General features: G+C 33.1%; 1 protein-coding gene across 4 annotated transcripts in view; it reads left to right on the forward strand.

Moving 5' to 3' along the window:
- Positions 1 to 1,732: 1,732 nt before the first annotated feature.
- The window catches only part of LOC143230153 (glutamyl-tRNA(Gln) amidotransferase subunit B, mitochondrial-like), a 30,743-nt gene continuing 7,045 nt past the window's right edge, over positions 1,733 to 25,430 (forward strand). The window contains exons 1-7 of one of the 4 annotated variants that reach the window (XM_076463230.1): positions 1,733 to 1,913; positions 3,402 to 3,561; positions 13,199 to 13,312; positions 16,426 to 16,624; positions 19,348 to 19,470; positions 22,206 to 22,319; positions 23,524 to 23,608. In XM_076463230.1, the coding sequence (XP_076319345.1) occupies positions 1,780 to 1,913; positions 3,402 to 3,561; positions 13,199 to 13,312; positions 16,426 to 16,624; positions 19,348 to 19,470; positions 22,206 to 22,319; positions 23,524 to 23,608 (929 nt within the window). In that variant the 5' untranslated portion in view covers positions 1,733 to 1,779. Of the gene's footprint in view, positions 2,645 to 3,401; positions 3,562 to 13,198; positions 13,313 to 16,425; positions 16,625 to 19,347; positions 19,471 to 22,205; positions 22,320 to 23,523; positions 23,609 to 25,430 lie in introns of all 4 variants that reach the window. The other 3 variants (XM_076463232.1, XM_076463233.1, XM_076463234.1) reach the window with 3 other exon arrangements.

Genomic DNA, 25,430 nt, shown 5'->3' on the forward strand with positions numbered 1-25,430 from the left:
ACTAGCTCTTTCTGGCATAAAATTAAAATATATCTTAGAATGAAATTAACTTTTTTCTCGAACATGTTTTATGAGAAACCTGCATATATACAGAACAAATTGTAATTTAAAAATAAGCACTATAATATTATGAAAAGTTAGAAACGTGTAGTATATTTAAATAACAATTTTAACGTTATATCCTTACGATAGTTGTTGATGTATAATTTCAAAGTGAACAACACATGTATTTCCATAACAATATTGTGAGCGGTTTTTAACTTTTTTCTTTCGTGTCTCATTCAGGGATGGATACAGAGGGGAGATGGGGGGGATGCATCCCTTCATTGGCCATACCAAAATTGTGTAGGTTAATGGAAAATCAGAAATATAAAGTACTGATCATCTCAATTAAAATATTTTTGATGTATGTTTACTTGTATCATGTTATTTAGGAATATATGAAAGTTCATTGTCACATGCACTATGCTGTGTGATTCAGTACAGTGCTGTACGATTACTTGTAACTTGATATTTCAGAATAAAATCAATAAATGAGACTTCATAGTCATATATGTTTCTTTTCTTTGTTTCTAAATTAATTCCATGAAACTTACGTTGCAGTAGCAAGTAAAAGTTTACTTGGGATCGGGTTTAAGTCACTGTTACTTAGTCGATCATCCCCCCCCCCCCAAAAAAAAATCCTGTATCCACCACTGGTCTCATTCATTCTTATATCTCGATAATTTTATTTTACTAACAAGGTGGTTCACCTTTGGAATAGGTTGCCTTCAGGTGTTGTACTGGCAGTAAATTTAAATGAGTTTAAGAAAAAAGCTTGATACTAATATGTGTGATAATTGCTGGCTTTAAATTTCGTAAGTTAATTTAGTTTAGAATCTAAAACAGCCGAAACTGACCAATGGATCCCATATTGTCCCAACACTTATGTTATCATTGACGTCATTGCATAGAGTTTTGTTTGTTTTGAATTTTGCGCAAAGCTACTCGAGGGCTATCTGCGCTAGCCATCCCACCGCCAACTCTTGGGCTACTCTTTTACCAACGAATAGTGAGATTGACCGTAACATTATAACGCTCCCACGGCTGAAAGGGCGATCATGTTTGGTGCTACCGGGATTCGAACCCGCGACCTTCGAATTACGAGTCGAACGCCTTAATCTACCTGGCCATGCCAGGCCTTCATTGCACAGAGAAGGGGTTATAAATTTTTACAAATTAATGACAAAAATTGCTAGTATACAAGAAAGGATGATTTATAGAGTGATGTTTAATAATTACAGTATTTTATAAGAATTTGAGCATGAAGTTACTTACTCTAAGAAATTTCTTTTTTAATTTCTTGCACTTTTCTTCGTTTAATATTTGAACATATATTTGAATGACACTTATACAGTTTTTATTTACATTGTTGCTTACTTAGTTATTGACATCCGCCGCTAGAACAGCGGTAAGTCTACGGATTTACAATGCTAAAATCAGGGGTTCAATTCCCCTCGGTGGACTTAGTAGATAGTCTGATGTGGCTTTGCTATAAGGAACACACACAGGCTGAGTTATTGACTTTTATTGGAATATCTTTCATGATCTTAAATTGTTATGAAAATGTTGGTTTAACTCTCACAAATCTTTGAAAATTGTATTTTCCGTGTGCTCTACTTCGTACAATTCACGTTTTTCATAATAAAATAGTAATAACCATCCTTTTTATTTTACGTAATATGAACAGTATGTATAAAGGAATAGCTCGAAACGCTTTCGCGTTTTCGTGTTGTGAATATGGCGGTTTTCATAAGTCAACAATGTTTATGCAACTTCTGCAGTAGACAAGCTATTAAATATGTAAATTATTCGAGGATTTTCAAAAACAATTCGGATCGTAAACTGCACGTCTCTTCATATTTCAGCACAGGGTTGTGTTTTCTTTCTTTCTAGTTTATTGATTATTTTGGGTCTGCCTAACAACTACAGTAGTACGATATACAAAATAGAATATATTTTAAGTTAAAATTTAACTGATGATTCTGTGATTCAAATCTGTAATTTATGAGATTATACGAACATAACTGCAATTATTAAACCCTAGTTACTTATAATGGCTGTTAACGTTTACCGTTTTCAGGTACAAAATTTCAAACGAAATTAAAATTTAATCTGCAAACTAGTCATTTTAGCAGCAACTATAAAAATAAAGGAATTCACCAGTCACCATTATATATTTTATACATTAAGGATCAATATGATTATAGTATATTTTTTACACATCGTATACTGAATATCTTTTATAATTCTCATGACTTATTTTTTTCACATTAGTGAATGTAGTCAGAACACAGCCATGGTTAATTCTGAAGCCAACAGAACTATCAAACTGTGTAAACGTTTAAAGCCTTACTTTTAATTAAAGAATGAGTAATAGCTGGGCAAGAAATCCATTGGAAATTGTATGTTGCTTGTTCCAATTTTGTTCTGGAATTTGATTGATATATAAAGATATTTGGTATTCAGTGGAGTACTTCCTGTCATCTTAATTTCGACAGTAATTATGACAACATTTTTGTCTGTTAAGTAGTGGTGTACATGGTATCTTATGACATGAATGCCAGAAAAAGTCACAAACCATGAGTGACAGTGAAACTATCAGGTAAATGTTCAGGAAGCTATGGTGTGTAGTTCTAGTTTATTTCTGTTGAAGTACTGTAGCCTGACTATATCTTCACCATGAAACTAATACATGGCAAGTTTTTATTGTTACATGATTTTGTGTGTGTGTATTATAATATCATGCAGAACATGAAGTAAGCCAACAACAAAACAGACGTGTATCATTGTGGCATAGTTGTGTGTTCTGGTTTTTGAGGTTATTTATTTTTTCATGTACTACATAATATTACATTTAATTATTTTAGTTTTAAGGCTATAGGTGGTCAGTTAGAGAATTTACTAATTGATTAATTCTTGGGTCTATCAATTAATTATTCTCATGTGAAACTTGGATAGCTTGAGTAATTAAAAATATTAATAACTAGAAACACTAATTTTGATCATTTAATTGTTTATGTGAATAATGGCATTGCCAACATAAAGTAAATCTCAAGTGGATTAAATGTACTGATAAATGATATGCAGTAGCTAAGTACCTGTTTGGACTGCTGGATATTTATTATCTGAAAGATAGTTTCATGCTTTCAGGTGTCTAGTGACTTTCTTAAAAATAATGATAATATTATTATTACATGAACAGTTGCAAATTAATAATGTTTAGAAACAGCTTGTTGTGCAACGAAAACAATTTTGTTGAAAGGAACTTAATATTTTATATTAATTGTTGTGACATAATAACATCATTAAATTTCACTAGGAAGAGACTTCACACATTTGATGAGGCTGTTTTATTGTAGGAGACAAGCAAAACGGAGTTGGGAGAGTGTTGTCGGGCTGGAAATCCATGCCCAAATTAATTCTGAAGCAAAAATGTTTTCTGGTGCCGGTACCCAGTTTACAGCAGCACCGAATACCCAAGTGTCATTGTTTGATGCTGCTTTACCAGGAACTCTGCCTGTAAGTGTCTGTTTTCAAAGTCTTTAGTGTATTATAAATTATTAAAGAAAAATCTATAAAACAGTTTGAAACATATACAGGTTGTTTCTGATGGTGAAGGGTGTAGACAGTGGCTAAAGTGGAGATTTTTATAATAGTTGTCAGTTCTGGAATGTAAGGTCCAGTTGTGCATGTCATTTTAGCCAGAATAGATGGTTCTTCTAAGGAAGTAGTAGTGTCATATGTAAGATTATATCTTTTATGAAGTTGAATGAAGTTTCAGGAAGATGAACATACTGACAATATTTCTGGTGAAAGGTTTTATAACTGTCTGATTGGTTAGTTTTTTTTATATATTATGATTGATGAGATTTGTTTGAATGAAGGATACATCTGTTAATGAGGTTTACTTCTTTTATTACTATTTGATGTTCTTCTGAAGGTGATCCACAAGGCATCTTATTTTACTTATTTACCTACAGAAGAATATGGGTACAGACTGAAAATACCCAGTAATACAAAAGTTCATTCAGGGATACAGGCTGTGGAAACAACCAGTAATACATAAGTTACATTCTGGAATACAGGCTGTGGAAACAACTAGTAATACACAAGTTACATTCTGGGATACAGGCTGTGGAAACAACCAGTAATACATAAGTTACATTCTGGAATACAGGCTGTGGAAACAACCAGTAATACACAAGTTACATTTTGGAATACAGGCTGTGGAAACAACCAGTAATACACAAGTTACATTTTGGAATACAGGCTGTGGAAACAACCAGTAATACACAAGTTACATTTTGGAATACAGGCTGTGGAAACAACCAGTAATACACAAGTTACATTTTGGAATACAGGCTGTGGAAACAACCAGTAATACACAAGTTACATTTTGGAATACAGGCTGTGGAAACAACCAGTAATACACAAGTTACATTTTGGAATACAGGCTGTGGAAACAACCAGTAATACACAAGTTACACTGTGGAATACAGGCTGTGGAAACAAGTAGTAATACACAAGTTACATTTTGGAATACAGGCTGTGGAAACAACCAGTAATACATAAGTTACATTCTGGAATACAGGCTGTGGAAACAACTGGTAATACACAAGTTACATTCTGGGATACAGGCTGTGGAAACAACCAGTAATATACAAGTTATTAGGTTGAGGAATAATTCGTGAGCGTTTTTAAATAATTTCATTCAAGCATTACATGCAAGACTATACAATACTTCAATGCATGAACACATTACACCCAAAACATTTATTATGATACTTTATTTCATGTAATACCTAGATATATAGTATGCATTGTTTTAAACGAAATTGCAAGAAATTAAATGCGAAAAGCAGATGGTGTCGAAAATGCTCGATTTTGTCCACTTGACAGTCCATTTAATGAGATGAAAATGAAAGCAAAAATTAAAGACATATGAAAATCAAACACACCATCTATTAGAGCAAAAAATTATCTACCAAATGACATGAAATATTTTGCGAAAGCGTTTAATTTATGAATATATTTTGTTAACTTGAAAAAACGCTCACAAATTATTCCTCAACCCAATACATTCTGGAATACAGGCTGTGGAAACAACTAGTAATACACAAGTTACATTCTGAAATACAGGCTGTGGAAACAACTAGTAATACACAGGTTATATTCTGGAATACAGGCTGTGGAAACAACTAGTAATACACAAGTTACATTCTGGAATACAGGCTGTGGAAACAACTAGTAATACACAAGTTACATTTTGGAATACAGGCTGTGGAAATGACTAGTAATACACAAGTTACATTCTGGAATACAGGCTGTGGAAACAACTAGTAATACACAAGTTACATTTTGGAATACAGGCTGTGGAAATGACTAGTAATACACAAGTTACATTTTGGAATACAGGCTGTGGAAATGACTAGTAATACACAAGTTACATTTTGGGATACAGGCTGTGGAAACAAGTAGTAATACACAAGTTACATTCTGGAATACAGGCTGTGGAAACAACCAGTAATACACAAGTTACATTCTGGAATAAAAACTGTGGAAACCAGTAATACACAAGTTACATTTTGGAATACAGGCTGTGGAAATGACTAGTAATACACAAGTTACATTTTGGGATACAGGCTGTGGAAACAAGTAGTAATACACAAGTTACATTCTGGAATACAGGCTGTGGAAACAACCAGTAATACACAAGTTACATTCTGGAATAAAAACTGTGGAAACCAGTAATACACAAGTTACATTTTGGAATACAGGCTGTGGAAACAACTAGTAATGCACAAGTTACATTTTGGAATACAGGCTGTGGAAACAACCAGTAATACATAAGTTACATTCTGGAATACAGGCTGTGGAAACAACCAGTAATACACAAGTTACATTCTGGAATAAAAACTGTGGAAACCAGTAATACACAAGTTACATTCTGGAATAAAAACTGTGGAAACCAGTAATACACAAGTTACATTTTGGAATACAGGCTGTGGAAACAACTAGTAATGCACAAGTTACATTTTGGAATACAGGCTGTGGAAACAACCAGTAATACATAAGTTACATTCTGGAATACAGGCTGTGGAAACAACTAGTAATACACAAGTTACATTTTGGAATACAGGCTTTGGAAACAAGTAATAATACACAAGTTACATTTTGGAATACAGGCTGTAGAAACAAGTAGTAATACACAAGTTACATTTTGGAATACAGTCTTTGGAAACAAGTAATAATACATAAGTTACATTCTGGAATACAGGCTGTGGAAACAACTAGTAATACACAAGTTACATTCTGGGATACAGGCTGTGGAAACAAGCAGTAATACACAAGTTACATTCTGGGATACAGGCTGTGGAAACAAGCAGTAATACACAAGTTACATTCTGGAATACAGGCTGTGGAAACAAGTAGTAATACACAAGCTACATTCTGAGATACAGGCTGTGGAAACAAGCAGTAATACACAAGTTACATTCTGAGATACAGGCTGTGGAAACAAGCAGTAATACACAAGTTACATTCTGGAATACAGGCTGTGGAAACAAGTAGTAATACACAAGCTACATTCTGAGATACAGGCTGTGGAAACAAGTAGTAATACACAAGTTACATTCTGAGATACAGGCTGTGGAAACAAGTAGTAATACACAAGCTACATTCTGAGATACAGGCTGTGGAAACAAGTAGTAATACACAAGCTACATTCTGAGATACAGGCTGTGGAAACAAGTAGTAATACACAAGTTACATTCTGAGATACAGGCTGTGGAAACAAGCAGTAATACACAAGTTACATTCTGAGATACAGGCTGTGGAAACAAGTAGTAATACACAAGTTACATTCTGAGATACAGGCTGTGGAAACAAGTAGTAATACACAAGTTACATTCTGAGATACAGGCTGTGGAAACAAGTAGTAATACACAAGCTACATTCTGAGATACAGGCTGTGGAAACAAGTAGTAATACACAAGTTACATTCTGGAATACAGGCTGTGGAAACAAGCAGTAATACACAAGTTACATTCTGGAATACAGGCTGTGGAAACAAGTAGTAATACACAAGTTACATTCTGAGATACAGGCTGTGGAAACAAGTAGTAATACACAAGTTACATTCTGAGATACAGGCTGTGGAAACAAGTAGTAATACACAAGCTACATTCTGAGATACAGGCTGTGGAAACAAGTAGTAATACACAAGCTACATTCTGAGATACAGGCTGTGGAAACAAGCAGTAATACACAAGTTACATTCTGGAATACAGGCTGTGGAAACAAGTAGTAATACACAAGCTACATTCTGAGATACAGGCTGTGGAAACAAGTAGTAATACACAAGCTACATTCTGAGATACAGGCTGTGGAAACAAGCAGTAATACACAAGTTACATTCTGGAATACAGGCTGTGGAAACAAGCAGTAATACACAAGCTACATTCTGAGATACAGGTTTCTTGATGATGAGAAACCCACTTGAAATAAAAATGTATCTCAGAGCAGCTAGTGTGGGTATTAACACTTTAACTGATAAGGAGAGAACAATGTTTTGACTTTCCTAAGTCATCTTCAGGTTAAGAAAGAGAGAGTGTTTGAATGTGACTGTTGACAGACATGTTTTAGGGAAGAGAGTATAAATGGGCACCAGACTGTAGGTGGCATTGCAGGTGGATGTTTGGTTATTAATTTGTATAAAGGTGTTCCTTAATATTGTGTTAATTTTGGTTTTAGTTGCTGTATAAGTAGGGATTCTTTGATTTTGCATTTGCTTATATTTTTCTCTACCAAGTATCTGGGTGTTTTCTGTGGTTATGTTGTGTTGTTTTTGTATTCCCAATGTCAAAAATGTGCGAAGATGTTTTTTTGTATCCTTTGAATCCAGTTTCCATTTTTCTGCTCGTTTCTCCAATATAGAAGTTGTGGCAGTTGTTGCATTGTATTTTATGAATTATTTTGGTGTTGTGTTTGTCAGTGTAGTTTTTACATAGTATTGACTTTAGTTTTGTTCATGGTTTTTGAATACATTTGGTGTTTACTGGAATGTTGTGTTTTGTTGTAAGTTTTTTCCAAATATTGGTTATTTTTTTACTGATGTCTGAAACATGGTATGCAGCAGTATAAGGTTTTGTAGTTTGTTGTGTCTTGTGATTTATTGTTGTTGGTCTAGGTGTGTACAAGTAATTTTTTCCACGGTTTTTTGAGAAAATTTGTTGATATTGATGAAGTGTTGTTTTATTTTGTTGATTTCATCATTAATTTTATCTAGTGAGTAGAGTTTTATGGCTGTGTTTATTTGGTTTCTTAATATGTTGAGTTTTTGTTTTGTTTCATGTGGTGAATTTTAGGGAATGTATAATCCAGTATGGGTGATTTTTCTGTGGATTTCTGTTTTGAATTGTGTATCAGTTCTAGTGATCTGGAGGTTAATAAATGCTATTTGGTGAGTTTTTTCCTGTTCACAGGTGAACTTAATGTTGGGGTGTATAGAGTTAACATGGTTGAAATAAGTGTGTGTTCTGTAGATGTGAATGTATCATCAACATATCTGTACCAGTACAGTGGTGGGTGTAAGGTTGAATTGATCGCTTCTGATTCAATCTGTGTCAGAAAAATGTTGGCTAGAACTGGTGACATGGGATTCCTCATATTTATGCCATTTATTTGTAGGTAGTTTTGGTTATTGAACATAAAGTTAGTTTTGGTGGTAGTGAATTATATAAGAATTGCTAATTGGTTGCTGGGGATGTGTATCAATGGGTTGGGGTCTTGGATATAAAGTTCTAAAGCTATCTTGCAGGCTTCAGTTGTGGGGACTTCTGTGAAGAGGGAGATTACATCAAAATTGGCCATTAAAGCTTTATGATTTAGTTGATTAAAAATATATTTAAAATTGAAAGAGTCTCTGGAAAATGAGCCAGCTTATGTTACATATTTAGAAAATGTCCAAGTTGTATATTTACCAAGGTTGTAGTTAAACATACCCTTCCTTCTACAACATTAACGTAATGTTAACATACCCTTCTTTCTACATCACCAGCTTATGTTACATATTTAGAAAATGTCCAAGTTGTATATTTACCAAGGTTGTAGTTAAACATACCCTTCCTTCTACAACATTAACGTAATGTTAACATACCCTTCTTTCTACATCACCAGCTTATGTTACATATTTAGAAAATGTCCAAGTTGTATATTTACCAAGGTTGTAGTTAAACATACCCTTCCTTCTACAACATTAACGTAATGTTAACATACCCTTCTTTCTACATCACCAGCTTATGTTACATATTTAGAAAATGTCCAAGTTGTATATTTACCAAGGTTGTAGTTAAACATACCCTTCCTTCTACAACATTAACGTAATGTTAACATACCCTTCTTTCTACATCACCAGCTTATGTTACATATTTAGAAAATGTCCAAGTTGTATATTTACCAAGGTTGTAGTTAAACATACCCTTCCTTCTACAACATTAACGTAATGTTAACATACCCTTCTTTCTACATCACCAGCTTATGTTACATATTTAGAAAATGTCCAAGTTGTATATTTACCAAGGTTGTAGTTAAACATACCCTTCCTTCTACAACATTAGCGTAATGTTAACATACCCTTCTTTCTACATCACCAGCTTATGTTACATATTTAGAAAATGTCCAAGTTGTATATTTACCAAGGTTGTAGTTAAACATACCCTTCCTTCTACAACATTAACGTAATGTTAACATACCCTTCTTTCTACATCACCAGCTTATGTTACATATTTAGAAAATGTCCAAGTTGTATATTTACCAAGGTTGTAGTTAAACATACCCTTCCTTCTACAACATTAGCGTAATGTTAACATACCCTTCTTTCTACATCACCAGCTTATGTTACATATTTAGAAAATGTCCAAGTTGTATATTTACCAAGGTTGTAGTTAAACATACCCTTCCTTCTACAACATTAGCGTAATGTTAACATACCCTTCTTTCTACATCACCAGCTTATGTTACATATTTAGAAAATGTCCAAGTTGTATATTTACCAAGGTTGTAGTTAAACATACCCTTCCTTCTACAACATTAACGTAATGTTAACATACCCTTCTTTCTACATCACCAGCTTATGTTACATATTTAGAAAATGTCCAAGTTGTATATTTACCAAGGTTGTAGTTAAACATACCCTTCCTTCTACAACATTAACGTAATGTTAACATACCCTTCTTTCTACATCACCAGCTTATGTTACATATTTAGAAAATGTCCAAGTTGTATATTTACCAGGGTTGTAGTTAAACATACCCTTCCTTCTACAACATTAACGTAATGTTAACATACCCTTCTTTCTACATCACCAGCTTATGTTACATATTTAGAAAATGTCCAAGTTGTATATTTACCAAGGTTGTAGTTAAACATACCCTTCCTTCTACAACATTAACGTAATGTTAACATACCCTTCTTTCTACATCACCAGCTTATGTTACATATTTAGAAAATGTCCAAGTTGTATATTTACCAAGGTTGTAGTTAAACATACCCTTCCTTCTACAACATTAACGTAATGTTAACATACCCTTCTTTCTACATCACCAGCTTATGTTACATATTTAGAAAATGTCCAAGTTGTATATTTACCAAGGTTGTAGTTAAACATACCCTTCCTTCTACAACATTAACGTAATGTTAACATACCCTTCTTTCTACATCACCAGCTTATGTTACATATTTAGAAAATGTCCAAGTTGTATATTTACCAAGGTTGTAGTTAAACATACCCTTCCTTCTACAACATTAACGTAATGTTAACATACCCTTCTTTCTACATCACCAGCTTATGTTACATATTTAGAAAATGTCCAAGTTGTATATTTACCAAGGTTGTAATTAAACATACCCTTCCTTCTACAACATTAACGTAATGTTAACATACCCTTCTTTCTACATCACCAGCTTATGTTACATATTTAGAAAATGTCCAAGTTGTATATTTACCAAGGTTGTACTTAAATGATTCATAGGTCGACATTATGGGTTATAGTAGACAATTAGGTTTGTGATGTTTGGAGTGCCGTATAGTTGTGGTGGGCGTGAGTCGGTCTTTCATAGGTAAGAATAATGTTTTTCTGAAATTGTGTTGTTTTTTTTTTCATTTGTAGTAGTATTTTGTTTAACTGGTTTTTATGTGTTTTTGTTGAATTTGTGTTTTGTAGTTTAAATTTGTTTGTGTCTGACAAGATGTTGTTCATTTTTTAAATCTGTTCATTTGTTTTCATTATAACTATAGCATTGCCTTTATCTGCTTTTAGAATTTTGATGTTGTCTCGTTTTAAGTTGTTTATAGAATATCTTTTTGTGTGAGGTTGTTTTTTAGATTTCTTTGAAATTATGTTGATAGTTTTGTGTGAAAATTCTTTGAAAAATTTGTTCAAGATACTGTTTTGAGATGTTTCAGGGAAACAGATGTTTTCAGTTCTACCTGGAAAGATAGGTTGTTGGTTGTAGAACTGAAAACATCTATTTCTCTGACACACTTCAAAACAGTATCTTAAACAACAGGCTGTGGAAGCAACTAGTAATACACAAGTTACACATCAAGTTTGCTAAGATATAAATACCTTTATATCTTTTTTCTATGTTTTTCTCTCATTTTCTTCTTGCATTTGAAGCATATTATTCAATCATGCATCCTTGTCAGATGAAAATGTTTGTAAACAACAGACACCACATTATGTATTGTACAATAATCCTAAAACTCGTTTATTTAGTTAAGGACAATAGTGTGCAAGAAAAGCTTTATGTATTGAGTGTTTTCATAACTCCAAGCAGTAGATGAATTTTTCAATTTATTTGTAGCTTAGTTAAAATTTCAGATATATTACAAAAGTTTTGGAACATTTTATTCTGGTATCTGATATTTTTTTTTGGTTTTAAAGTTACATATTTGAAAACTACATGAATTACCTTTGGTCACCTAACACAGTGATTATAAAAAAAGTAGGGTTACAAAGTCAACCATCTGAGTGCAAATGGTTCATTCCTAAAGCAAGTACTAAATGTTTTTTTATGTGTATGAACTGAAATAAGGTAACAAGACTTCCATAAAATTTAATTTGATGAAGAAACTAGAAAAGCTTTTGGAGTTAGTGTAACTCTGACCTGATAATTTGTTTACTCTAAGTTGTGCTGGCAACATTGTGCTTTTCACCTAGAAACAAGGTGCAAAGTTTGTTAATAAAATAAAAATAAATATGAAAACACTGAGGCTGTTAGGATGAATAATTTTGTCTGTTTCATTATGCAGTCACTCTACATAGGAATGTGTTACTGCTTGTATTTAATATTTTTTAACTTCACATTTCACTCTACATTAGGGATCACTGTTGTTAGGGCTAGGATAGAGAAAATATGAGTTAAGACATATGTGGAAAGAAATTTATATCGGAGGTTCTAGAAGTCATTTAAATAAAACATGAAAACTGTAACACAGAAAGAAGTAATTGTAACATTATGAAAATGAGCGCTGACTCAGACTGACTCTTCTTATACTTTTAGATGAATGTTTAATTGAAATAGTTTACTTATAAAAATCTTTTTTTGTAGGTAACTTATTTATGATGTTTACTAAAAGCTTGTCTTATCTTTGGTATTTACACTTAGTGAACTCAGAATTATGTATGTAGTTTTGCATTTTTAAGGTGGCTGGAAGACACCCACTTTCTATGAAAAGAGTTAACTTATTAACTAGTAAAACTCTGCTAACATCTCATTATTGGTGTTGAAAATAATCAATGCATTTATTTGAATTTATTATTATTTTTACTTTGTTGCATGTAAATAATGTGTGCAAAGCATTACATGTAAATATCTTGTTTGAATTACATGTTTTGAAATAACTTGAGTATATTTTTACATGTAAGTATTTCGTGTATGTTGTTACATGTAAACATCCTGTTTTGAGTTACACATTTTGAAAAATTCTATTCTTCGTCATGTTTGTAAGAAATTGTGATAAAGCTGCAGTCTTGACTGCTTTTCCTCTGATCAGTACAGTTCACAAAGTTGTAATGTTCTAGTTCATTTTCACTTCAGTGAATCGTTACAGATGAATATCTTGACTTGAATTACATTTTGAAATCTTCTGCAGGTCTTGAACAGACGTTGTGTTGAAGCTGGAGTTTTGACTGCTTTAGCTCTGAACTGTACAGTTCATAAAGTGTCGATGTTTGATCGGAAACATTACTTTTACGCTGATCTACCAGTAAGTGTTTTTTAGCAACTTTTATTTAAATGATAAACATTTTACTAAATATATATTGAACAGATTTCATTTTTCATTTATATAACAGATATTAAGTATAGCATATCTACTGAAAGATAATTCTTTATAAACTGAGTGTTCTTTTGTACTCCATTATTTATTTTGCTATGGACCACTACAGCTATGGAAACAATAAGAAATCATTATTTCTTCATATGTGATCTTTAGTTGATGTCTGCAGACACAAACGTGTACTTTGGAAACATAGTACTGATTTATTAATGGGTGTGATATGGAACATGGTAAAGTTAGGGGTGTGATATCGATGCGTGGTTTAGTTAAGGGTGCAGTATCTTACATGGTTAAGTTAGGGGTGCAATATCTTACTTGGTGTAGTTAAGGGTTTGATATCTTATGTGGTTAAGTTATGGGTGTGATATCTTACATAGAAAATTTAAGATTCTCCTTTTAGAAATAAATTTAAATTTACAAAAAAATTTATGATGTAAACTTAAGGAGCATTGCAATAGTTCATTAACTCACCACTGTGTAGTACACCAGCTGAGAAGTATTTTAATGGTTAATTAACTCACAACTGTGTAGTACACCAACTCAGAAGTGTTTTAATGGTTCATTAACTAACAACTGTGTAGTACACCAGGTGAGAAGTGTTTTATTGGTTCATTAACTCACCACCGTGTAGTACACCAGCTGAGAAGTATTTTAATGGTTCATTAATTAACCACTGTGTGGAACACCAGGTGAGAAGTGTTTTATTGGTTTATTAACTCACCACTGTGTAGTACACCAGCTGAGAAGTATTTTAATGGTTCATTAATTAACCACTGTGCAGTACACCAGGTGAGAAGTATTTTAATGGCTCATTAACTAACCACTGTGTAGTACACCAGGTGAGAAGTGTTTTAATGGTTCATTAACTCACCACTGTGTAGTACACCAGCTGAGAAATGTTTTAATGGTTCATTAACTCACCACTGTGTAGTACACCAGCTGAGAAATGTTTTAATGGTTCATTAACTCACCACTGTGTAGTACACCAGCTGAGAAGTATTTTAATGGTTCATTAACTAACCACTGTGTAGTACACCAGCTGAGAAGTGTTTTAATGGTTCATTAACTAACCACTGTGTGGTACACCAGGTGAGAAGTATTTTAATGGTTCATTAACTTACCACTGTGCAGCACACCAGGTGAGAAGTGTTTTAATGGTTCATTAACTAACCACTGTGTAGTACACCAGGTGAGAAGTATTTTAATGGTTCATTAACTTACCACTGTGTGGTACACCAGGTGAGAAGTATTTTAATGGCTCATTAACTAACCACTGAGCAGTACACCAGGTGAGAAGTATTTTAATGGTTCATTAACTTACCACTGTGTGGTACACCAGGTGAGAAGTATTTTAATGGCTCATTAACTAACCACTGAGCAGTACACCAGGTGAGAAGTATTTTAATGGTTCATTAACTAACCACTGTGTGGTACACCAGCTGAGAACTATTTTAATGGTTCATTAACTAACCACTGTGTGGTACACCAGCTGAGAACTATTTTAATGGTTCATTAACTAACCACTGTGTAGTACACCAGCTGAGAACTATTTTAATGGCTCATTAACTAACCACTGAGCAGTACACCAGGTGAGAAGTATTTTAATGGTTCATTAACTAACCACTGTGTGGTACACCAGCTGAGAACTATTTTAATGGTTCATTAACTAACCACTGTGTAGTACACCAGGTGAGAAGTATTTTAATGGTTCATTAACTAACCACTGTGTGGTACACCAGCTGAGAACTATTTTAATGGTTCATTAACTAACCACTGTGTAGTACACCAGCTGAGAACTATTTTAATGGTTCATTAACTAACCACTGTGTAGTACACCAGGTGAGAAGTATTTTAATGGTTCATTAACTAACCACTGTGTGGTACACCAGCTGAGAACTATTTTAATGGTTCATTAAATTATCACTGTGTAGTACACCAGGTGAGAAGTATTTTAATGGTTCATTAACTAACCACTGTGTGGTACACCAGCTGAGAAGTGTTTTAATGGTTCATTAACTAACCACTGTGTAGTACACCAGCTGAGAAGTGTTTTAATGGTTCATTAACTAACCACTGTGTAGTACACCAGCTGAGAACTATTTTAATGGTTCATTAACTAACCACTGTGTAGTACACCAGGTGAGAAGTATTTTAATGGTTCATTAACTAACCACTGTGTGGTACACCAGCTGAGAACTATTTTAATGGTTCATTAAATTATCACTGTGTACTACACCAGGTGAGAAGTATTTTAATGGTTCATTAACTAACCACTGTGTGGTACACCAGCTGAGAAGTGTTTTAATGGTTCATTAACTAACCACTGTGTAGTACACCAGCTGAGAAGTGTTTTAATGGTTCATTAACTTATCACTGTGTGGTACACCAGGTGAGAAGTATTTTAATGGTTCATTAACTCACCACTGTGTAGTACACCAGCTGAGAAGTGTTTTAATGGTTCATTAACTTATCACTGTGTGGTACACCAGATGAGAAGTATTTTAATGGTTCATTAACTCACCACTGTGTGGTACACCAGGTGAGAAGTATTTTAATGGTTCATTATCTAACCACTGTGTAGTACACCAGGTGAGAAGTGTTTTATTGGTTCATTAACTCACCACTGTGTAGTACACCAGCTGAGAAGTGTTTTAATGGTTCATTATCTAACCACTGTGTAGTACACCAGGTGAGAAGTATTTTAATGGCTCTTTAACCCACCACTGTGTATGACCCCACATAAGAACTGTTTCAAGTTTCAGTAATTTTTCACTGTGTATGACCCTAAGTGAGAAGAGTTTCAAGGGTTCATTAATATGTGAGAACCAAAGGTGTCAGAAATTTTCACTATCCAGCTGTTGGAAATTCCTTTTGTTTTTCTTCTGGATTTATTTTATTACTTGTGGTAAAATATATTCTACCTCTGGATTAACTCTAATATTATATTTTTATATAAATTATCTTTGTAAAACAAAAGTTTCACGCTATTTCTGGAATTTGTTAGTCTCATGTAGTATTTATAGACTTTACTTAACATACAGGCTGGCTATCAGATCACACAACAGAGGATGCCTCTAGCAACGAATGGATTTTTGAGTTTTGTAGTATTTAATCCGGTTGTCCACAAAAGACCATACAAGAAAACTGTTGGATTGCTACAACTTCAGTTGGAGCAGGATAGTGGTAAATCTCTTCATGATGTGGACGAAGGAAGAACATTAATAGATCTGAACAGAGCTGGTAAAATAATACTTCATTTTAATTATTGTTTTATTGTGTTTTATGTTTGTTTATATGAGCTGTTTATCCACAGCTTCAATGGATTGATTACCCAGAAAGATTAGATCATTTATAAATGTATCAAGTTATCTGAACATCAGTTTAAAAACAGCTTTGTAGAATCTTTAATGTTGGAAACCTTCCTTGTGGTTAAGAATTGTTTAGTTATTTAGAATCTGTATAATTAGTGATTATGTTAGGGTTAGTAAACTTCTCTATAATGATAAAAACTAAGGTGTATAACTAGACTAACCCATTGTATAGCTTTGTATTTGACTACAAATAATAAAAACTAAGGTGTATAACTAGACTAACCCATTGTATAGCTGTGTGTTTGACTACAAATAATAAAAACTAAGGTATATAACAAGAGAAGCCCATTGTGTAGCTTTGTGTTTGACTACAAATAATAAAAACTAAGGTGTATAACTAGACTAACCCATTGTGTAGTTTAGTGCTTTACTACAAATAATAAAATCTAAGGTGTATAACTAGACTAACCCATTGTGTAGTTTAGTGCTTTACTACAAATAATAAAAACTAAGGTGTATAACTAGACTAACCCATTGTGTAGTTTAGTGCTTTACTACAAATAATAAAAACTAAGGTGTATAACTAGACTAACCCATTGTGTAGTTTAGTGCTTTACTACAAATAATAAAAACTAAGGTGTATAACAAGAGTAGCCCATTGTGTAGCTTTGTGTTTGACTACAATTGATAAAAACTAAGGTGTATAACTAGACTAACCCATTGTATAGCTTTGTGTTTGACTACAATTGATACAAACTAAGGTGTATAACAAGAGAAGCCCATTGTGTAGCTTTGTGTTTGACTACAAATAATAAAAACTAAGGTGTATAACTAGACTACCCCATTGTGTAGCTTAGTGCTTTACTACAAATAATAAAAACTAAGGTGTATAACTAGACTAACCCATTGTGTAGCTTAGTGCTTTACTACAAATAATAAAAACTAAGGTGTATAACTAGACTAACCCATTGTGTAGCTTTGTGCTTTACTACAAATAATAAAACTAAGGTGTATAACAAGAGTAGCCCATTGTGTAGCTTTGTGTTTGACTACAATTGATAAAACTAAGGTGTATAACTAGACTAACCCATTGTGTAGCTTTGTGTTTGACTACAATTGATAAAAACTAAGGTGTATAACTAGACTAACCCATTGTGTAGCTTTGTGTTTGACTACAATTGATAAAACTAAGGTGTATAACTAGACTAACCCATTGTGTAGTTTTGTGTTTGACTTCAAATAATACAAACTCCAGTGTATAAGTAGAGTAGCCCATTGTGTAGCTTTGTGCTTGACTACAGATGATAAAAACTAAGGTGTATAACTAGACTAACCCATTGTGTAGTTTAGTGCTTTACTACAAATAATAAAAACTAAGGTGTATAACTAGACTAACCCATTGTATAGCTTTGTGCTTGACTACAAATAATAAAAACTAAGGTATATAACAAGAGAAGCCCATTGTGTAGCTTTGTGTTTGACTACAAATAATACACACTCCAGTGTATAACTAGACTAACCCATTGTGTAGCTTTGTGTTTGACTACAGTTGATAAAAACTAAGGTGTAAAACTAGAGTAGCCCATTGTGTAGCTTTGTTTTTGACTACAGTTGATAAAAACTAAGGTGTAAAACTAGAGTAGCCCATTGTGTAGCTTTGTTTTTGACTACAGTTGATAAAAACTAAGGTGTAAAACTAGAGTAGCCCATTGTGTAGCTTTGTTTTTGACTACAGTTGATAAAAACTAAGGTGTATAACTAGAGTAGCCCATTGTGTAGTTTTGTGCTTGACTACAGATGATAAAACTCCAGTGTAAAACTAGAGCAGCCCATTGTGTAGCTTGGTGTTTGACTACAATTGATGAAGACTAAGTTGTATAACTAGAGTAGCTCATTGTGTAGCTTTGTGTTTGACTAAAATTGATAAAAACTAAGGTGTATAACTGTACTAACCCATTGTGTAGCTTAGTGCTTTACTACAAATAATAAAAACTAAGGTGTATAACTAGACTAACCCATTGTTTAGCTTAGTGCTTTACTACAAATGAGCTGAATGATAAAAACTAAAATGTATAACTATAATTGAGCATTTTAAATTAGGATTTACTTTACTGTAACTTCTTAGTTCTCACAAAAATAAGTACAGATTGTATCATTAAGTGTCAGACATCAAAGACCTGAGTACATTATGTGTCAGGAATTAGAAAATGTTGTGTATCAGGTATTAGGTATTAGAAAACTAGGTGTGTGAGGTGTTAGGTTTTAGAAAACTAGGTATATCAGGTGTTAGATATTAGAAAACTAGGTGTATCAGGTATTAGGTGTTAGAAAACGTGGTGCATTACATGCCACACATAAGAAAATTGTATATTTCCTACTGTGTGAAATCCACGGATTAAATATCATCACTCAACATTAGGAAGAGTATCACAGAATTTAAATATTGCGTGTCTTATACATGTGGCATTTGCTTATGAAATTATACCTGTGAATTATAAGGCACTTTTCGGTATAAACTGCGCTGAGTTTTATGTGAAATAGTAAGGCATGGAGTGGTTCATAACACAAAGCATTGAGAAATCCATAAGATGTTGCCTCTTAGTTGACCCTTGTGTAACTTATTGTTTGTGTGATTTTATTTTTACCCACCAGGTGTTCCTTTGATGGAGTTGGTTTTTGAGGCAACATTAAAAGATGGGGAAGAAGCAGCAGCTCTTGTGAAAGAATTGCAGTTAATTTTCAAAAGACTTGGAACTTGTACAAGTAAAATGGAAGGTTTGTGGTGTAGGATTTGTTTATAATGTACAAGTAAAATGGAAGGTTTGTGGTGTAGGATTTGTTTATAATGTACAAGTAAAATGGAAGGTTTGTGGTGTAGGATTTGTTTATAATGTACAAGTAAAATGGAAGGTTTGTGGTGTAGGATTTGTTTATAATGTACAAGTAAAATGGAAGGTTTGTGGTGTAGGATTTGTTTATAATGTACAAGTAAAATGGACAGTTTGTGGTGTAGGATTTGTTTATAATGTACAAGTAAAATGGAAGGTTTGTGGTGTAGGATTTGTTTATAATGTACAAGTAAAATGGAAGGTTTGTGGTGTAGGATTTGTTTATAATGTACAAGTAAAATGGACAGTTTGTGGTGTAGGATTTGTTTATAATGTACAAGTAAAATGGAAGGTTTGTGGTGTAGGATTTGTTTATAATGTACAAGTAAAATGGAAGGTTTGTGGTGTAGGATTTGTTTATAATGTACAAGTAAAATGGAAGGTTTGTGGTGTAGGATTTGTTTATAATGTACAAGTAAAATGGAAGGTTTGTGGTGTAGGATTTGTTTATAATGTACAAGTAAAATGGAAGGTTTGTGGTGTAGGATTTGTTTATAATGTACAAATAAAGAGGAAGGTTTGTGAATTCTGATGAAGTCTTACATGTGATTTAGATTTCAAAGTTTAAATTTGGTAGGTGATGCCTATATTCTGTTAAACTTGTGATCACTGCTTGCACAAGAGTTTGTACTTTGTTCAATTATCATATTTTACAAGAAATTACTGTATGAAAATTGACAGTATTAACATTAGGTAGAGTAAATAGCAGTAGTAATATTACTCAGTGTAAATACTAGTAATGAAATTAGACAGAATATATAATTGTTTTTGCTCATTATTTGTTGTAAACAAGAATAATTGTTCTACATTGATGTAAACTGTTTTGTATATTGGAATGTGATATAAAAATTAAATTCCAAATCCTACTTACCATCTGTTGACACTACAGCTATTTCTAGATCTCCAATGTTTCCATTTTTTGCCAATGTAAGCATTGAAAATGCTTGCTCCTGTGTTTTATACCCTAGTTAAATGCCTTAGGGAAATTTTTCCACCAACTTCTGTGTTCCCTCTTTTTAAATATTGTATATAAGTACCTCATTATTATAATTTAATCTGTTTTTTCTCGACAAAGTATTTGGCACAGGTTTCTATCAGCAGGAGTGTTTTGTTTTTTTAATATTTACAATGTACATTTGAATGAAGTTGATGTTTATATAGTTATCTTTATATTTATAATTATACATTAGTTAAGAAGAAAAAAACAACTTGTAGATGGATATGAATTCCTAAATTGATGTTTTTGCTACTGAAGTCAACCTGACCTTTCTTCTTCCACCTCTGTTATCTAGTGATTGTTAACAACCAGAGGAGGGGCACTTTCAGTCGAGGCTTTTTATGATATTATCCACTGCAAGATGGAGACGTGTGCAGACTGAGGGTGTCTCTCCAGGGTTTTTAAAGTAACTTTTACAAATAACCCAGGGATGACTGGCAGGAATTTAGTCTTAGTCTTATTGGCTCCTATTTTTATTATTATTATTATTTTATTAGGTCCTTCTCTTTGATCAGTATTGGTTTAGTATATTGGCCATGAAAGGTGGTCCATTATCTCATAATTTTGAATGCAAAATGGTCCAATCCTAGGTTTTTGGTTGAGCACAGGTCCCATGTCCTCTCCATAATTCCAGGGCAAGTGGGATATTCCTTCTCTGCTTAGTTGGGGAGTGAAGCTGAATGTTCATAATTTCAGATCAGATGAGTTCTTTTCCTTAGTTGAGTGTGGTATACATGGTACCACAGTTTCGAGCCCAGGGTGTTGACTTTTGGACTTCTTCAGGTTGAGGAGAAATACTGTTCTCTAAAGTGTCACTTGCTTTCTCAGCATGATTCTAGTGGTGTGAAATGCATCACACTATAGCTACAGGTTGGAATACAATCACAGTATGTATGTATATTATATAAAACATTGTGGTCCACTAGCCCTGGCTACCAACATGGGATGTAGGTACCATGATCCCTTAATACCAACCCCAAGATGTTAAACTTCAACTATCTTGCTGTAGCTGGCCTGTAATGATGATGACTCATTTTCTATTCAACCTTTGATATAGGAATTCAATTCCTGGTGAAGAGCATACCTGTTTTGGAGGTAGTGTGGTTCTCCCACTTGTACCACTTCTGTCTTGGTGCACTCCTGTTTTCTACACGTTTTCTGTACAGATCATACTTGTACAAGCCACTGCACCTTCTCAATGTTAGAGTTTAACCATATTGTCAGTGGAGGTAAGTATGTGTTGGAAGTTAACATTTTCCTAAACTGAAAATAATTTTCAATAATACTAACCTCCACTGACACTCACTCTCTTGCCTTACTTAACCATTAAAAGGTGGGTTGCATTACTGGGATGTGATGCTTATGTACAGTACCTAGATAGAGGGTGCATTGAAGTTGGTGGAGAAATTTCCAAATTATAACTTTGACTAAGGCATTTGAGTGGGGTGTAAGGGACTGGAGCAATCATTCTCAGGTAGTCAAAGAGTGGTAACTCTAAAGATTGAGCGATAGCTTTAATGTCAGCTGTGGTAAGTATTATTGCCAATACATTTTTAGTTTAGAAACATATTAACTTTTAGACAATAGGCTGTAACTCTTAGTGAAATAATTAAATTTTGTTATAGAGGGTGCTCTGAGAGTAGATGCTAATGTATCAGTAAACCAACCAGGAGAGCCATGGGGTACAAGGACAGAAGTGAAAAATATAAACAGTGTACGTTGTGTGGCTAAAGCAGTTGGTCAGTTCTATCATAGTTTTTGTTAAGATGGCATAATCTGTGATGATGAGAAAACCCACTTATAGAGAAAATTATATATGTAAAAAAGGCTGGTATGGATAGAGAAAGCACTACGTAGAGGAATGAACAACATTTTGACCTTTTTTGTGAACTTGACGATAACTGAAGAATGTCAAAACACTGTTCGCTCCTCTACTAGTGCTTTCTCCCATACCAGCCATTTTTACATATATAATTTAAGATAGTGTAGTTCTAAGGAATTTTTTGTTTGTTTGCTAATCATTAAATGTCTTTTATCCTAATCTTTCTTAATAAAAAACATTCTGTTAAATCATATAAGTTATAAAATTGTTTCAAGACAAAAGTATGAACTTCTGTTACTAGAGAACACGAGAAACTTTGAAGGGTAAACTGGGCAAATATTAATACTGGGGTAATTAATATTAGGCAAATGTTGGATCATTTTTGTTTTTCTGCAGTTTTCCCAAGATGATGAAGGATCCATTTTTCTAAAGTTCTCAATGTCTACATTACTTTATGAGAAAGAATATATTGTCATTTTTATTTGTAGCTAATCCTATTAAATTGTTGTTATGTTGAGCATTGCATTTAAAATTATGAAGGGCAGTTTGTACAGTTAACTTGTATATGGACTTGTGACTAACTTAAATGTAAGTTGGCTAGACTGAGTAATTGAAATTATTTTGGAAAATTCTACTTATAGTAAAGACGTCAAACTGATGATTCCATAGTTTCTAAATGTTAGATTCTTGTTTTCTATAACAATAACTACTTATAACCAGTTCATTTTAACATGCATATCGTTACCCTAAAGTCTTCCTACAATTTCTGGAAGCAGGGTCTAGTTTGAATTTTCACAAATATTAGGTCTTCTTTCAAGACGTGTAACATTTGTCTTTAGGGGTGTTCACATTTCTAACTTCAAGAATTGTAACATTTGTAGTTTTTTAAAAGTACTATAACAACATTGTAGCTTTCATTTAAGTACTTTGAAACTGAGCTTTTTAAGTGTTGCAATATTTACTTCTAAAGGTGTTAGTATTTTTGGCATTTCTTAAATACTGTAATATTTACTTCTTATGTTGTTAACACTTCAGACTTTTATTAATATTGTTATGTTCAATTCTAAGTAGTAAACATAATTCTCAGTGATGAAGGGATTAATATTTATTTTTCTTATTAGATTTTGAAATAAAAAGACAGATTGGAGAGTTGGAAGCTGGGTTCAAGATTATAAATGAAACAAGAATGTTTGATGCACAAGCCAAGTATATTTTACTTTTTTTAAAATATGGCATCAATTTTAAATAATTACAAATTTTTTATAACAACTACACACAGTTTTAACCATAAGTTGTGTTTGGATAAGATTAATACTTGTTATGGAATCTCCAGATTAATTCTTTTGGTTCATTAGTATGACATTAATATCACTATGAAGGAATCTCAAGATTGATTGTTTTGGTTTATTAGTATGACATTAACATCACTATGAAGGAATCTCCAGATTGATTGTTTTGGCTTATTAGTATGACATTAACATCACTATGAAGGAATCTCCAGATTGATTGTTTTGGCTTATTAGTATGACATTAACATCACTATGATGGAATCTCCAGATTGATTGTTTTGGTTTATTAGTATGACATTAACATCACTATGAAGGAATCTCCAGCTTGAGGGCTTTGGTTTATTAGGTTGGCACTAAAAGTCTTTCAAAGGAATAACTAAAATGAGTTGTGTATTGAATGTTGCTGGATTATAGTCATTAGCTTTTGATTAACAGAATTGTGCATCATTACAGTGTGAACTGCTGACTGAAGTAACATATACTGTTCATAGTTTTATAAAATAATAACTTTAAGAAAATATCCTTGTGCATTTATGGATGAGGAGATTTTTGTTTCCATAACCTTTTCAAAACAAAACATTTATTTCATTTGAAACATTACTAAATATTATGTATCCATAACTTAATTTTCAGTGTAAATATGGTAGGTTTTATTTTAATTTGTGGAGTTAGTGGAGTTTTTTGTTAATTTGTACAGTGAGAACATGGTTTTACATTAGTTTGTAGAGTGAGAACGTGGTTTTACATTAGTTTGTAGAGTGAGAACGTGGTTTTACATTAGTTTGTAAAGTGAGAACATTGTTTTACATTAGTTTGTAGAGTAAGAACGTGGTTTTACATTAGTTTGTAGAGTGAAAACATGTTTTACACATGTCTGTAGAGTAAGAACATGGTTTTACATTAGTTTGTAGAGTAAGAACGTGGTTTTACATTAGTTTGTAGAGTAAGAACGTGGTTTTACATTAGTTTGTAGAGTGAGAACGTGGTTTTACATTAGTTTGTAGAGTGTTTTACATTAGTTTGTAGAGTGAGAACGTGGTTTTACATTAGTTTGTAGAGTGAGAACGTGGTTTTACATTAGTTTGTAGAGTGAGAACGTGGTTTTACATTAGTTTGTAGAGTGAGAACGTGGTTTTACATTAGTTTGTAGAGTGAGAACGATGGTTTTACATTAGTTTGTAGAGTGAGAAGCGTGGTTTTACATTAGTTTGTAGAGTGAGAATGTGGTTTTACATTAGTTTGTAGAGTGAGAACGTGGTTTTACATTAGTTTGTAGAGTGTTTTACATTAGTTTGTAGAGTGAGAACGTGGTTTTACATTAGTTTGTAGAGTGAGAACGTGGTTTTACGCTAGTTTGTAGAGTGAAAACATGTTTTACGCATGTCTGTAGAGTAAGAACGTGGTTTTACATTAGTTTGTAGAGTGAGAACGTGGTTTTACATTAGTTTGTAGAGTGAGAACGTGGTTTTACATTAGTTTGTAGAGTGAGAATGTGGTTTTACATTAGTTTGTAGAGTGAAAACATGTTTTACGCATGTCTGTAGAGTAAGAACGTGGTTTTACATTAGTTTGTAGAGTGAGCATGTGGTTTTACATTAGTTTGTAGAGTGAGAACGTGGTTTTACATTAGTTTGTAGAGTCAGAACGTGGTTTTACATTAGTTTGTAGAGTGAGAACGTGGTTTTACATTAGTTTGTAGAGTGAGAACACATTGTTGGGTAAAAAGTTTTTCTGTGGTA

This window comes from Tachypleus tridentatus, chromosome 10 (genome assembly GCF_004210375.1).
Source record: "Tachypleus tridentatus isolate NWPU-2018 chromosome 10, ASM421037v1, whole genome shotgun sequence".
In the NCBI taxonomy this organism is placed as follows: Eukaryota; Metazoa; Arthropoda; class Merostomata; order Xiphosura; family Limulidae; genus Tachypleus; species Tachypleus tridentatus.